This window comes from Myxocyprinus asiaticus, chromosome 29 (genome assembly GCF_019703515.2).
Source record: "Myxocyprinus asiaticus isolate MX2 ecotype Aquarium Trade chromosome 29, UBuf_Myxa_2, whole genome shotgun sequence".
Taxonomy (NCBI): domain Eukaryota; kingdom Metazoa; phylum Chordata; class Actinopteri; order Cypriniformes; family Catostomidae; genus Myxocyprinus; species Myxocyprinus asiaticus.
Genome location: NC_059372.1, coordinates 7,698,496 through 7,712,870, shown reverse-complemented (window position 1 = coordinate 7,712,870; position 14,375 = coordinate 7,698,496). Strand labels below are relative to the sequence as shown.

Sequence of the window (14,375 nt, the reverse complement as noted above, 5' to 3'; positions counted from 1 at the left end):
TTGTCATAATTTACTCACACTTACATCCAAACACTGGCCTTCTTTCTTCCGTGAAACACACTCACACACATAAAAAAAATGAAGGCAGAAAGTTATCCTCGATTAGTAAAATGACATTTATTTTAAAGAATAATAGGACAAGAAAAATGAAGGCAATAACTGTTGTGACACTTTGAGGTAGTAAAACGTTATGTCCATAGTTAATGTACTACACCTGCGGCTACTCTGCTAGGACACCTGTGTGAACTTGAGGGGAACTGACTTCATACATCCACTAAAAATCACCTTGTTTGTCAGAATATTTGTTAAAATCTTTGCAAAAATGACTTGGAAAAGTTAACAGATAATCTCTAGCACTATTTGTTTTCAGATGCCACTTGCAATTTTGTTATCTAATGCCATGAATTTCATTATTTTTTAAATATGAACCATATAATTTTAATAACTTTCGGTTCTGTTAATGGTTCTTTAAAGTGCATTTTTCTGCTGATATGGACGGAACACTGTACTAAAATACACAGTGCGACCAGTGTGATAGGATTCCCAATTGAATGACTCTTATGAGCGATTCTTTTGAATGTACAGTGTGAAACACGCAGCAGAACCAGTGACTCTTATGAGCCAGTTCTTTTTTGTGAATCAAAAACACTTCAGTCAGAAAAGTTATTACCTACAGTATATCCGAAATCACCCCTATCCACAATACACTGATGAGCCCAAACATTATGACCACCTACCTAATATGCTGTTGGTCCTCCATGTGCCACTAAAACAGCGCTGACCTGCCGAGGCATGGACTCTACAAGACCCCTGAAGGTGCCTTGTGGTATCTTGCACCAAGACATTAGCAGCAGATCCTTCAAGTCCTAAGTTACAAGGTGGAGCCGCCATGGATCGGACTTGTTGGTCCAGCACATCCCACAGATGCTCAATTGGATTGAGATCTGGGGAATTTGGAGGCCAGAGCAACACCTTAAACTCTTCATCATGTTCCTCAAACCATTCCCAAACAATGTGAGCAGTGTGCTATGGCACATTATCCTGCTGAAAGAAGCCACTGCCATCAGGGGATACCATTTCCATGAAGGGGTGTACCTGGTCTGCAACGATGTTTAGGTAGGTTGCACGTGTCAAATTGATGTCCACATGAATGGCTGGACCAGGGTTTCCCAGCAGAACATTGCCCAGAGCACCACAATCCCTCCACCAGCTTGTCGCCTTCCCACAGTGCATTGTGGTGCCATCACTTTCCAAGGTAAACAGCGCACACGTAAACGGCCGTCCGTGTGATGTAATAGAAAATGGGAATCATCGCACCAGGCGCCATTCTTCCACTGCTCCAAGGTCCAGTTCCAACACTTGCTGGTTTTAGGCACTTTCGACTGTGTCCGATCTGTGGCTTCTCAGCCCCATACACAGCTGTTGTGATATGGCATCATCTTGTGCCACAGTAGACATTCTGTCCGTTCAGACCAGACGGGATAACCTTGTGGTTTGTCCTTCCTCGGACCACTGTTGGTAGGTACTCACCACTGCATTACCACGGAGACGTAGCACGTGTGGAGACTTCACGCTGTTCTCCGCGGCATCCACGTACAACTCACCACACACCCCACCGAGAGCAAACCACCTCATAGCAACCACGAAGAGGTTACCCCATGTGACTCTACCCTCCCTAGCAACCGGGCCAATTTGGTTGCTTGGGAGACCTGGCTGGAGTCACTCAGCACGCCCTGGATTCGAACTCGCAACTCCAGGGGTGGTAGTCAGCGTCTTTACTCACTGAGCTACCCAGGCCCCAATTCCACAATTGTTTATTTCACGCTGGCTATAGAACTTTACTTTTTTGACCAATAATTTCTTAATTAAAAATAACATATTAAAATATAGAGAGCCAAAATCACACCGATACATTTTTAAATGTAAGATTTATTTATACAGATACAGAAACTTACATGGATAAGTTACATAGGCAGTGCAGTTATGGACTCTTTGTTCATATGACAATGTGTAGTTAAACATGGGCCAACACATGACGTGTTTTGTTGTAATCAGTGGAACATTATTAACAAAATAAATGAATGATATATGTTAGCATACTTTTGTTTTAGAACTTTTATTTAATATATAGTTACAGTAGGACCAGTTTTTGGATTGCATTTTAGTCTTTAATGACACTTTGAAAAGAAATGAAATGCCTTCAATTTACCCCTGATTTGTTATATATGCTTTGTTGAAATCTGAAATGATCTCATAATTTGTCAACAGACTGCTGAGGCAGTAAATAAAAAAAGCATTCTTCCTCAAAAGAAAATATTGTTAATGGAATCATTGAGAGGAATTGGAACCAGAACCAGAATTGTTAATTTCCTTACGATGCCCAAATTTAAAGCTCACTCTGACAATTATAATGAACCGAACATATGCCTCATATTTTTGTTATAAGCTTCTAATGATAATTGTTTGCACTCCATTAGGAAAGGCCAATATGGGTAAAATATATACACTGTAAACAGGAGAGAATTTATAGAGAGAGAAATGGAGACATTTTCAGAATCAGAATGAGCTTTATTGCCAAGTATGCTTACACATACAGGGAATTTCTTTTGGTGATAGGAGCTTCCAGTGCACAACAATACAATAAACAAGACATAGATGATAATAAAATAAATAAATAAAAATAGAATAAAAATAAAAATTGAATAGAAAATAAAGTATATATAAAATACACAAAAAGACAAATATATATACAGTACTGTGCAAAGGTTTTAGACACTTGTGAAAAATGTTGCATAGTGAGGATGTCTTCAAAAATAATGCCATAAATAGTTTTCATTTATCAATTAATGTCATACAAAGTACAGTAAACATAATAAAAAATAAAAAAAAAATAAAATAAAAAAAGCTAAATCAATATTTGGTGTGACCACCTTTGTTTTAAAAAAAGCTCCAGTTTCCCTAGGTATACCTGGACAAAGTTTTTCTTGGTGGTTGGCAGATAAGACGTTCCAAGCTTCTTGGAGAATTCACCGCAATTATTCTATCTATTTAGGCTGTCACAATTGCTTCTGTCTCTTTATGTAATCCCAGACTGACTCAATGTTCAGTGGGGGGCTTTGTGGGGGCCATTCCATCTGTTGCAGGGCTCTCTGTTCTTCTGTTCTATTCTCTTTGGAAAAGGAATGTTTGGTAGTCTAAAATGTATATATAACCAATAATCCTCTCAGCAGTCCAAACTGTCCTTTGTAGTCATTTCTAAATAAATCCATCGGCCCAAGCAATTCTCATTTAAAACGACACTATATGGCTGGCTGCGGATTACCAACAATGCTTTAAGGGTCACAACCTTGAACAAGCAGATTGCTGCATACATGGATGCTGCCCATTTATACTAACATGATATTCATGTTTCATTCATAATGATGACATCAGGGTTTGAGCAGTGCTCCTAGAGGAATTTATAAGGCCAATTATGTCTCATTTACTCATTCTCATGTTGTTACAAACCTGTATGACTTTTTTTCTGTGGAACACAAAATGAGATGTTTGGCAGAATGTTTGTCTCAGACACCATTCACTTTCATTGCAGCTATTTTTCAATGAAAGTGAATAGTGACTGAGGCTAACATTCTGTCTAACATCTCCTTATGTGTTCTGGAACTAAAAGTCCTTTATCCTGCACATTAAAGCGTCTTACACGTACTTAGCACTTTATTAGGTGGTTTTTTTACTATGGTCCTAATAAAGTGCCCGACGTGGTCTTCTGCTGTTGTAGCTCATCCTTCTCAAGGTTCGACGTGTTGTACATTCTGAGATGCTATTCTGCTCACTACAATTGTACAGAGTGCACCATTCTGAGTAAACTCTAGAGACTGTTGTGCATGAAAATTAGCAGTTACAGAAATACTCAAACCAGCCCGTCTGGCACGAACAAACATGCCACATTCGAAATCACTGAGCTCACTTTTTTTCCCCATACTGTTGGTTGATGTGAACATTGACTGAAGCTCCCGACCCGTAATGGCATGATTTTATACATTGCACTGCTGCCACATGATTGGTTGATGACATAATTGCATGAATAAGTAGGTGTACAGGTGTTCCCAATAAAGTGCTCAGTGAGTGTATATTTGTATATGCTTGAATATTTTGAAATAAACTTTATATATATATATATATATATATATATATATATATATATATATATATATATATTTTTTTTTTCTTTTTTTTTTTTTTCTCATAGTCAAGGACTATTAGTCGATAGTTGTATATTGTACAGTGATTTTAATTTCATTTGTAGTACATTTTGGGTACCCATTTTTTATATATCTTTATACTTTTTTTGCTTCAAATCTAAATCTGTAATGTTTTCGTTCATTTTGGAGCTTGTTGGTTTGGTTTAAGGTTTAGGTTTAAAACTATTCATTGAAGTTGTTTTTTTGTTTGTTTTTTTTAATCCCTATGTAAAAAAATTTATGGTAAAAAAATACATCCATAGCCAAAAATGTGGATGGGCAATTTTGCGCTCCGCCGGTAGCCTACTTGGGTAAGTGCCTTCTCCCCCCTTAACAGGACTAGGGAGATGCCTTACCTAACTCGCTGGAAGGTCACAACATGGTTGAGCGCTCGCTGTGAGGCACGCAGCAGCTTGCCGTGTCCACTCTTCCATGCCTCGTGACACGGTTCAGCGCCTCCAGCGTTTCCTATAAGAACCCCTAGTGTCACTACATCGACACAACGTCGAGTGAGTGACAGACAGGGAACGTCTTGGTTACTGATGTAACCTCTGTTCCCTGATGGAGGGAACAAGACGTTGTGTCCCTCCAGCCGCAGCACTAAACCGGCCCCTGACATGGCCGGGACTCTCTATCGATGAATGAGTGATGCATGCCATCTCCTTTTATACCCGAACGTCCGGGGTGGAGAGTGGCATGGAAATTCCACTCTGCAGTTTTCATTGGCCTTTTCTATTTTAAGCAAAGGTGATTGGGGCTCTCAGGATTGAGCCCCTATTGTCACTACATCAACACAACATCTCGTTCCCTCCATCAGGGAACAGAGTTTACATCAGTAACCAAGACGTTTCCCATCCAAAAAATAAAAATGCCTGCCAAAGTACAACAACAACAACTTTGTTGCAGCAAGCCTGTTTTTCTGGTTTTAGCTGGCCCTGCTGGTGTCCAAGTCTGGCCAAGCTGGTGTTCAGCTGGTTTAGCCGGCTGGCCAGCATGTCTCCTAGCTGACAAGTGCCCAAAACTCCTCTAAAACCAACAAACCAGACCAGCAAACTAACTATTATTTAAAAAATCTTAATCAGATGATGAAGGGAAAAAATCACAGGGTGAAAAAGCAATATTTTTGTATGAACCTCTGCATGTGAGCTGTCTTGCAGTCATTAATATGTAATCTCTGGGCCAATGAAGCCAGCTGTTCATCTACACAGCACTGGCCATTTAGAGGGCACCTTCTCTCGTGCGCTAATCTTTGGGCTTTTGTTTGGATGACTGCTCGTGTTGTAGTGAGATTTAGCTGGATATCCAGAGAGATGATGACTTTTGTCAGCCGTCAAAGGATACCAGTCGAGTCTACAGTCAACATGAAATCAAAATTTACCCTATTTAATTTAACAAACGTTCTTTGGTGTTATTGTGAACGATTCAATGCTGCACGTTATTCTGATGACTTTCCTTTTTGGCCAATGTCACGAATCCCACTTATTTGTTTGTTTACATCATTCGCAGTCCTTTTATGAAATTTGTACCTGTTAGATTGTGAGTACTGATGGACATTGATGTTTTTCCCTGTCTTCTACTCAGTTTGATGTCAGGACTAGCGGCGCTGGATGCCAAATGTTCTAGCCGACTTGGCCTCATCACGGTCTCTTACTACCTGTGGACCACCTTCCTGGCCGTGGTGGTGGGCATCGTAATGGTGATCATCATCCATCCGGGTGGAATGGCACAGAAAGAAGACTCCGAGGACAGCGGGAAACCCATCATGAGTTCTGCCGACGCCCTGCTCGACCTCATACGGTGAGACAGATATCATGAAAAGGGGCGCCTTTGGCTACATTTTTGCAAAATGACATTGCCTTGCTCCTAATGTGCATCATGGCAGTTCCGAGTAGAAATGTCCACTAAGTGGTGCTAAAAGCAAGTTAAATGTTCTCCCAAACAGATCGAGTTTTAAATCAGCAAAACCTACCATCCTACCCTAAACTTTAAACCTAAACCTAACCGATTGTGAGATGAAAAACAGAATTGCTGAAGCAACCATTTTATTTTGAGGTGCTTCGATGACACTTTCAGCTCACGTGTTGACTTGCGTGCTCTTCAGGACCCGTACCCTGCTCCTTTGTATCACGAGTGCAATGCTCTCGTGATCCCACAGAGAAAGTGCTACAGCTTGGGTAAACAAGACTGGGTGGTATTACAGTATAAGTCAAATGTAATGAAACAATTTCATTTAAAATATAAGCTAATATTAATATATTGTATAATATGTCATATAGGTTAAGTAAAGGGTAATCAGGGTTGATCAATCAGATCAGATTACAGAATACATGCTGCAAAATGTAATTTGTAACATATTCAGTTAGATTACTCATGGTCAGTAACGTAATCTAAATACTCTGGATTACCTCTTCAACAATGGTTGATTTTTTTCAATTTACAGTTTTATTAAGATTAAAACTTTTGCTGTACATCTTTGCCCTAATATCAAAGGTCTAACTAGAGAAAAAAAGCTATGCTCTAATGTGAATTTTCTTCATAGAATTCATTATAAAATATAATCGTTCCTTGTAACAGATGCATGTAAAGGCAAGCATAAAGCTAAATGTTCACATGACAAATCCCCTTTTCACTCACAACGGTGCAAAAGCACTCGTATGAATAAAACAAATCAGAAGAAAGTGTTTCACCTCTGTTCAAACGCTCCTCGGATCGCATCATTTATATGGATAAATGTTTTCTAACTGAATAGACTAAATATTAAAAGAAATGAATTACAATAAAAGGCGAAGTAATCTCTTCAGTAATCAAAATACTTTTTTAATGTTACAGTATTTTGATTACCAACTATTTAAATTGTAACTTTAGTGGAATACAGTTACTAATATTTAGTATTTTAAATACGTAATCCCATTACATATGTTACTCCCCAACCCTGGGGGTAATGTATTGTCAGCCGGTTGTTATTGCACAATAAACCCTGACGGGGTGATCAGGACCCCGACGTGAAGCACTTATTACATGGCTACTAACCAAATAAATAAATACATGGACATAAAATATTGATTTGCATTGAAATTATGGAAGTTGAGAAGAAAGAATCGCTGAACAGCTAAAGACCACCTCTGGTTTGCATCAAAGTTCTGTTGGTGTTTATTTTGTTTTTAATTAACATATAACTGATCACTATGCATATTATTAAAAGTCTACTTGGCAAATAAATAAATAAATGCACATGAAACATTGATTTGCAATTATTTTATTAGCTTACTTGTAGAGACTGTAGAGTCATTCGAGAATCAGGAAAGATGGCTCAGATACCCGGATGAGCGATCTGAGACGTGGATGTGCGGTTGTTACAGAGAAACATCAGACCGCTAGATGGTGCCATTGAACAATCAGAATTGAGTATTCCAGAGAGCCATGTAATAATAATAAATATCACCCTCTCATTAACTGTATCTGGCTTAACCCTTTAATGCATACAGTACCTCAGGTCTATAGTGACCCGGGACCTCATTCCACCCTCTATACCGCATCCAATTTTTGGAGTTATGCCCACACCTCTTTAGTATTTCTTAGACTTTCTAAAAAAAAAATTAAAAGGCACATTTACAAAAATATATGTTTTATAACTGTTTGAATACCAAAAGTGTTTAGGGTCATTAAAGACCCAAGATATGTAACTGTGTTTCTTTTTCTTTTTCTTTTCTTTTATTTTATTTAAATCATATTTTCATGATTATTTTGTATCTCTATAAGTTTGCTATAACAGGATATACATTTCTTTGTTTATTACAAGACAAGTGAGTTCTATATATAAAGAAATGACTACTAGATCACATTGATTTTCTGTGTGACAGTGGTGAATTATCAGTATGCATGTACTGATACATATTATACATGCTGTTTCTTACTCATGGTGGTGCTGATGTGTCAGTGATTGACTTGATTTACATTTGACATTGCTATTCGACAAAGAAGCTATAGCAACTATCGCAAGTGCAACACATAAACAGTGTGATATGGGTGTACTACTGAAATTATAATTTGTAATTTATGCGTCTATTTAGACTCAAAACGTGCCTGAGAAAATACATATGTGTAATGTATGTGTAGATTATGTTTTATGTATAACTCAATATGTGTTTGACAGCCAGTTGCGTCCCATGAAATTACTGTGTGGAAGTAATGAATCCTGTTCTATATTTGTTGAATTATCTATTTGATATATGAAAAATATAACGTCAAAATATATATCAGAATATATTCTATTATATTATTTTCTAATTGTATTAAAAATGTTTTGAAAATTTGACACTATCTGGGCATTTTGTAAATCCATTTGTGATAGATATGCGTTTTTGGGTCACTCGAGACCTGAGTATGTAATAATGTTTGGCTGAACACCCATGCATTTAAGGGCTGATATCCATCGTTTGAAATAAAAGGATCAGGTTAACTTATTACTTCTAGTCGAACCTCATGACACAGTCCAGTGTTGAAGTTTTGATGAAAAACTCTTCATGGCATCATAAAGATCTTGAATTAAAAGAAACACAGCTTTAAAATTCCAGGCTAGTGAGTATTAAACTGAAGATGAGTTTAATAATAAATGCTATCAGCCCTCAAGCATCTGCTACATATCATTCTCTCAAATGGGTTTATAATGAGCCCATATCACCATGTGAATGTGTGTGCTCTGAAAATTTAACATCTGCACTAATGAAGGTGATTGCAGAGAGAGAGAGAGAGAGAGAGAGAGAGAGAGAGAGAGAGAGAGAGATAAAGTTAGGACTTTTTTTTTTAGATCCATACATATTTAACACCATTGCTCCTTAGCAAACAACAAGATTGGTGAGTTTAAAAAACAAGTTACTTAGCGAGTAGGGATGTGACCGGCATCTAAACAATAAAAAGCTTAGATTCTGGTGCTAATGGTTTGGGCATTGATTGACAGAATTAAATATCGTATACCCCATTTACGTATTAAGATGCATCTTAGGTGATCTGATCGCATGTGGTCAAGCGAGACACATTGCTGTTTACACCTGGTCACTTAAATGCATCTCCTGTGACCATTTGTGTTCGGATTTCAAGGGGAGGGTCTCTGATTTCAAAATGACATACATCAAGAACTATGTATGTGTGCTACTGCTTGATAACAAACCGCAAAACATCATAAACAACAAAGAAAGCGTTGAAAAACACTGTTTCTTCCAGATGCAGCTGAAATTTAATCTAAGATCAAGCGCAACATTTCAGCCAGAATTCTCTGTTGTTTTAGTGTAGTACCTGTATTAACTGAGCTTCAGATGTGCAGCGATGGGCAGTAGCTTTGCTACAAATAGCAAAGCTATTAGCTTAACTACATTTCTGAGTAGCGAGGTGGTAGCTTCACTAGTTTTTAAATCAAGTAGCTTGTCAGTAGCAAAGCTATACTTTTGATTACGTAACCGTGTAGCTTTGACAAAGCTACACCGCTACATCATATATCACACTGGTGTTTACTATCACCAGTTCTGAATCAGAACTAAAGATGTCCGACTCACAAATAAATCGCTAATCTGATTTGGTTCTTTACAATGGATTTGTCACATGTTATAGCAAAGCGGTCTGAATTGGTTAACGATTCAATCTGAATGACTCAGACAGCTCACGCGCGTGCTGTTGAATCATTTGGTGCACGCTCTCACTTGCCAACACACTCACGGAAAATAAAGATATCGCTGGTTGCAGTGGATCTACAATCAATTGAAACCAAACCTGCAAATGTGTCCTATTGTTTGGCAGTAAAGAAGGCCTTTATTAAGTTCAACACGTGTACAGCTTGATTGACACTGCAGGTAAAGATTTTTTACAAAACACTTAGTAGCCTTCACAAAAACACATAAAAAAGTACCATGGCATTGCCATGTTTTTTGGACATGTACCATTACCTAGGAGCACCATGTTAATTTAGTGGTATACAGATAAGGTAGTCATATAGTCAAGTACCATAGTAGTACCATGATATTCTTTGAATTACCTTGAAGCACCATGTGCATTCAGTTGTATATGAATGTGGTAATCATATATCAAATTACCATGGTAGGACCACAGTATTCTTTGAAGTACTTTAAAGCACCATGTATATACAGAGTAGTACATAAATATGGTAAGTGTATCTCAAAGTACCATGGTATTTCCGTCTGACACCATCAGATATCACATTGTTATTGCCCAGATGTGCTCACACATACAAGAAATTTGGCTTCTGATCAGAAGCTTCAAGTACATACAGAAATACAACAGTAAGACACAGAATTACAGGATAAGATGAATAGTGTATGTACAGAGTATCTATACAGGAATGTGCAAAGGAAATTATGTTCAAATGGGTATGGGTTTGTAGAGGTAGTAGTATAAATTTGAAAAATAAAACGTAAAAATAGTGATTTTTCATATTGAGCACATTGATTTATAGAGGTAGTAGTATTAATATGAAAAATCAATTGTAAATATAGTGATTTTCATATTTAACACATTGGTTTGTATAGGTAGCATGCATAAATATGAATTTACATGTTTTTTTACATGCATATTATATTGCACCATACTGCGTACTTGTATACTGTATTGCACTATACTGTACTAAGTACCACGGCTTGGATAAACATCATGTGAATAAGTCTTTTAGATGCTTTGTCTATGACAGTATGCTCTGTGCATCTTTTTTGAAAAATTATTCTACATTATTCATGCAGACCCTCACAAATGCTACATTTGCATCACATTCAATTATAAGGGCATTCTTCTCCAGATCAGCCTGCGGGAAACTGTTTCACTTTTGAAACACGCAGCATTATTTTCGGGTGAAAAGTGTTGTGGTGTATGGTGCTGAATAAGTGCACATCAGGACCGGTTCTAGTGGCCCTAATGCTTTGGATTTGTGTTTTTCCATTAATAGATGGTGTTTGGATGCAAATGAAGGAGTCATATCCTTTCATACACTAGAATAAAATAATACTGCCACTTTTTATTGGCTAACTTAATTTGTTATCAGTCCTCTTAAAAAAAAAGAAAAAAAAAGACATACTTAAAAAAAAGTTTATATATATATATATATATATATATATATATATATATATATATATATATATATATATTTACTTTCTATATAAAAATGTCACATATATTATTATTATTATTATTATTTTAACAATAAATTAAATAAAACCACTTCAGCCTTTGGAAACAGCAAGTTTATTGAGAATTTTAAAACAGTCCATAGCAGTCATAAATTAACTTTTCGATTAATGTGCAATATTTGCCAACTGGATTTGATTTTCAGGGGCATTTTTTACCTTTATGAAGGCTTAAAAAATATGTTAAATACTTCGATTTAACCAATTTATTTTCATAAATGATACATTCTTTAATTATATCTTATGTTTTATGCAATAATATCTACACTGATGAGCCAAAATTATGACTATTCGCAGGTGAAGCAAATAACATTGATCATCTCCTAACAAGGCCACATGTCAAGGTCTGGGTAGATTAGATGGTAAGCGAACAATCAGTTCTCATATTCAACGTGTTGAATGCAGGAGAAATGGGCAGGAGTAAAGACCTGAGCGACTTTGACAAGGGCCAAATTGTTATTGCCTGAAAACTGGGTCAGAGCATCTCTGAAATGGCAAGGCTTGTGGGGTGCTCCCAGTCAGCAGTGATGAGTACCTACCGACAGTGATCCGAGGAGGGACAAACCGGTGACGGTGTTGTGTGCCGAAGGCTCATCGATGTGCGAAGGCAACAAAGGATATCCTGTCTGGTCCTAACTGACAGAAGGTTTACTGTGGTACAAGTCATAGGAAATTTTAATTATGGTTACAGGAGTAATGTGTCAAAACACAGAGTGCATCGCACCCTACTGCGTTTGGGGCTGCATAGCTGCAGACCGGTCAGAGTGCCCATGATGACCCCTGTCCACTGTCGAAAGCGCCTACAACGGGTACAAGATTGTCAGAACTGGACCTTGGAGCAGTGGAAGAAGGTTGCCCGGTCCGATGAGTCCCGTTTTCTTTTACATCACATGGACTGCCGGGTACATGTGTGCCATTTACCTGGGGAAGTGATGGCACCAGGATGCACTGTGGAAAGATGACAAGCCATGGAGGGAGTGTGATGTCCTGGGCAATGCTCTGCTGGGTAATCCTGGGTCTGGCCATTCATGTGGACATCAGTTTGACACGTGCCATCTACCTAAACATCGTTGCAGACCATGGTACACCCCTTCATGCCAATGGTATTCCCTGATGGCAGTGGCCTCTCTCAGCAGGATAATGTGCCCTGCCACACTGCACACATTGTTCGGGAGTGGTTTGAGGAACATGACAAAGAGTTCAAAGTGTTGCCCTGGCCTCCAAATTCCCCAGATCTCAATCCGATTGAGCATCTGTGGGATGTGCTGGTCCAACATGTCCAATCCACGGCGGTTCCACCTCGCAACTTACAGGACTTGAAGGATCTGCTGCTAATGTTTTGGTGCCAGATACCACAGGACACCTTCAGGGGTCTTGTAGAGTCCATGCCTCAGCGGGTCGGCACTGTTTTGGCAGCATGCGGAGAACCAACAGCATATTAGGCAGGTGGTCATGATGTTTTGGCTCATCTGTGTATATCTAGGCCTATACTGAATGTTACAAATTAATCACAAGCACTTTGATTAATTTGATTAAGTACTTGCTTAGATATGTAGAACAAGTGCTAAAATGGTTCTGTCTCTTTAAGAGCTGTGGCAGGGACTTTGACAGTAGTTTTATTTTTATTTATTTTTTTATTTTTTTTCTAATGGCTTCTTTACAGCATCCATGCTATCTGTGATTAGAATCCTGCAAGACCAGTTTGTCTCTTTCATTCCACATAGAATATCTAATGTATGGACTGGAAAACAGACTACATAGCTTTACCCTGCAGTTGGTTCACCTTCCGTCTTTGAGTTGTCCATTGTAATTAATTACATCTATTTCAAGGTTAAAAAATAAATAAAAAAATTAAAATTAATTGGTTGGTCAACACTCAACAATTACTGTTGCAGTCCACATATTGAAGACACCCATTTAACTTCATTGCCCTTAAAATGACCTAAAAATGTAAAGGTCAGTAAGAGAACCTGAGTAGTTTATCTGCTGGCCATCAATCTTTGTTCTGGCCACTTGACAAAAAAAAAAAAACAACAACAAAAAAAAAAAACTGTTACATAGGAACTAGCAAAGATAATTTCTTGAAAGATACTTGACACTACATAGATTTGATATTTTCAATTCATTTGAAATTAATCCAAAATTCAATGTATGTACACATATCTCACTGTAATATGTTTATATCCCCAAACAGAAACATGTTTCCAGCCAACCTTGTTCAAGCCACATTTCAACAGGTAAGACTCCACAATGAGCTATGAATGATCAGTTACTCTTCTTGCAATCTCCATAATTGGTACAGTGTTGGAGAAACTACTTTTGAAACTGTAGTTTTCCAAGCTACAAACTACTCACAACCTAAAGTAGTTTAATTACAGTCAAGCCACACTAAAAAGTATAGTTAGCTACATTACAAGCTACTAACAAATAATAGCTAACTATATTTAATTTATTTAAAGTTTATTTAGATATATAACAATCAGATTACATTATTTAATTCTGCAATCAAAAGTTCTCATTCAGTAATACCACCTGATACAGTAGTTATACATTTAATTAGGATGAAATTCAATTACGAATATTAACCACGTTTTACTACAATAAGGATATATTAGCCATGGTATTTGGAGTAAAAACATAGTGATAATAAAATTAACCATGGTTAAAGGGATAGTTCACCCAAAAATGAAAATTCAGTCATTGTTTACTCAGCCCTGTGTTATAACCCTAAATGACTTAATTTTTCTTAACACAAAGGGAGAAATTGTGAAAACATGTTGTGCTCAGTGATGTCATACAATGGCAGTTTATAGTGACCACCTCTTCAAGCTTTAAAAGGACACAAAAGTATAATTCAGAAATCTAATAAATTATTCCATGAGACTCATGATTGTTATGAAAGCATTAGATAAGATTTGGTGAGAAACAAACCAAAATTGAATGTATTATTTAG

The 14,375-nt window shown here is 37.4% G+C and overlaps 1 protein-coding gene across 2 annotated transcripts in view; it reads left to right on the top strand.

The window, feature by feature from the left end:
• The window catches only part of LOC127420542 (excitatory amino acid transporter 5-like), an 86,690-nt gene that overhangs the window by 44,723 nt on the left and 27,592 nt on the right, over positions 1-14,375 (top strand). For both annotated transcript variants that reach the window (XM_051662908.1, XM_051662909.1), the window contains exons 3-4: positions 5,820-6,035; positions 13,617-13,659. In XM_051662908.1, the coding sequence (XP_051518868.1) occupies positions 5,820-6,035; positions 13,617-13,659 (259 nt within the window). The remainder of the gene's footprint in view (positions 1-5,819; positions 6,036-13,616; positions 13,660-14,375) is intronic.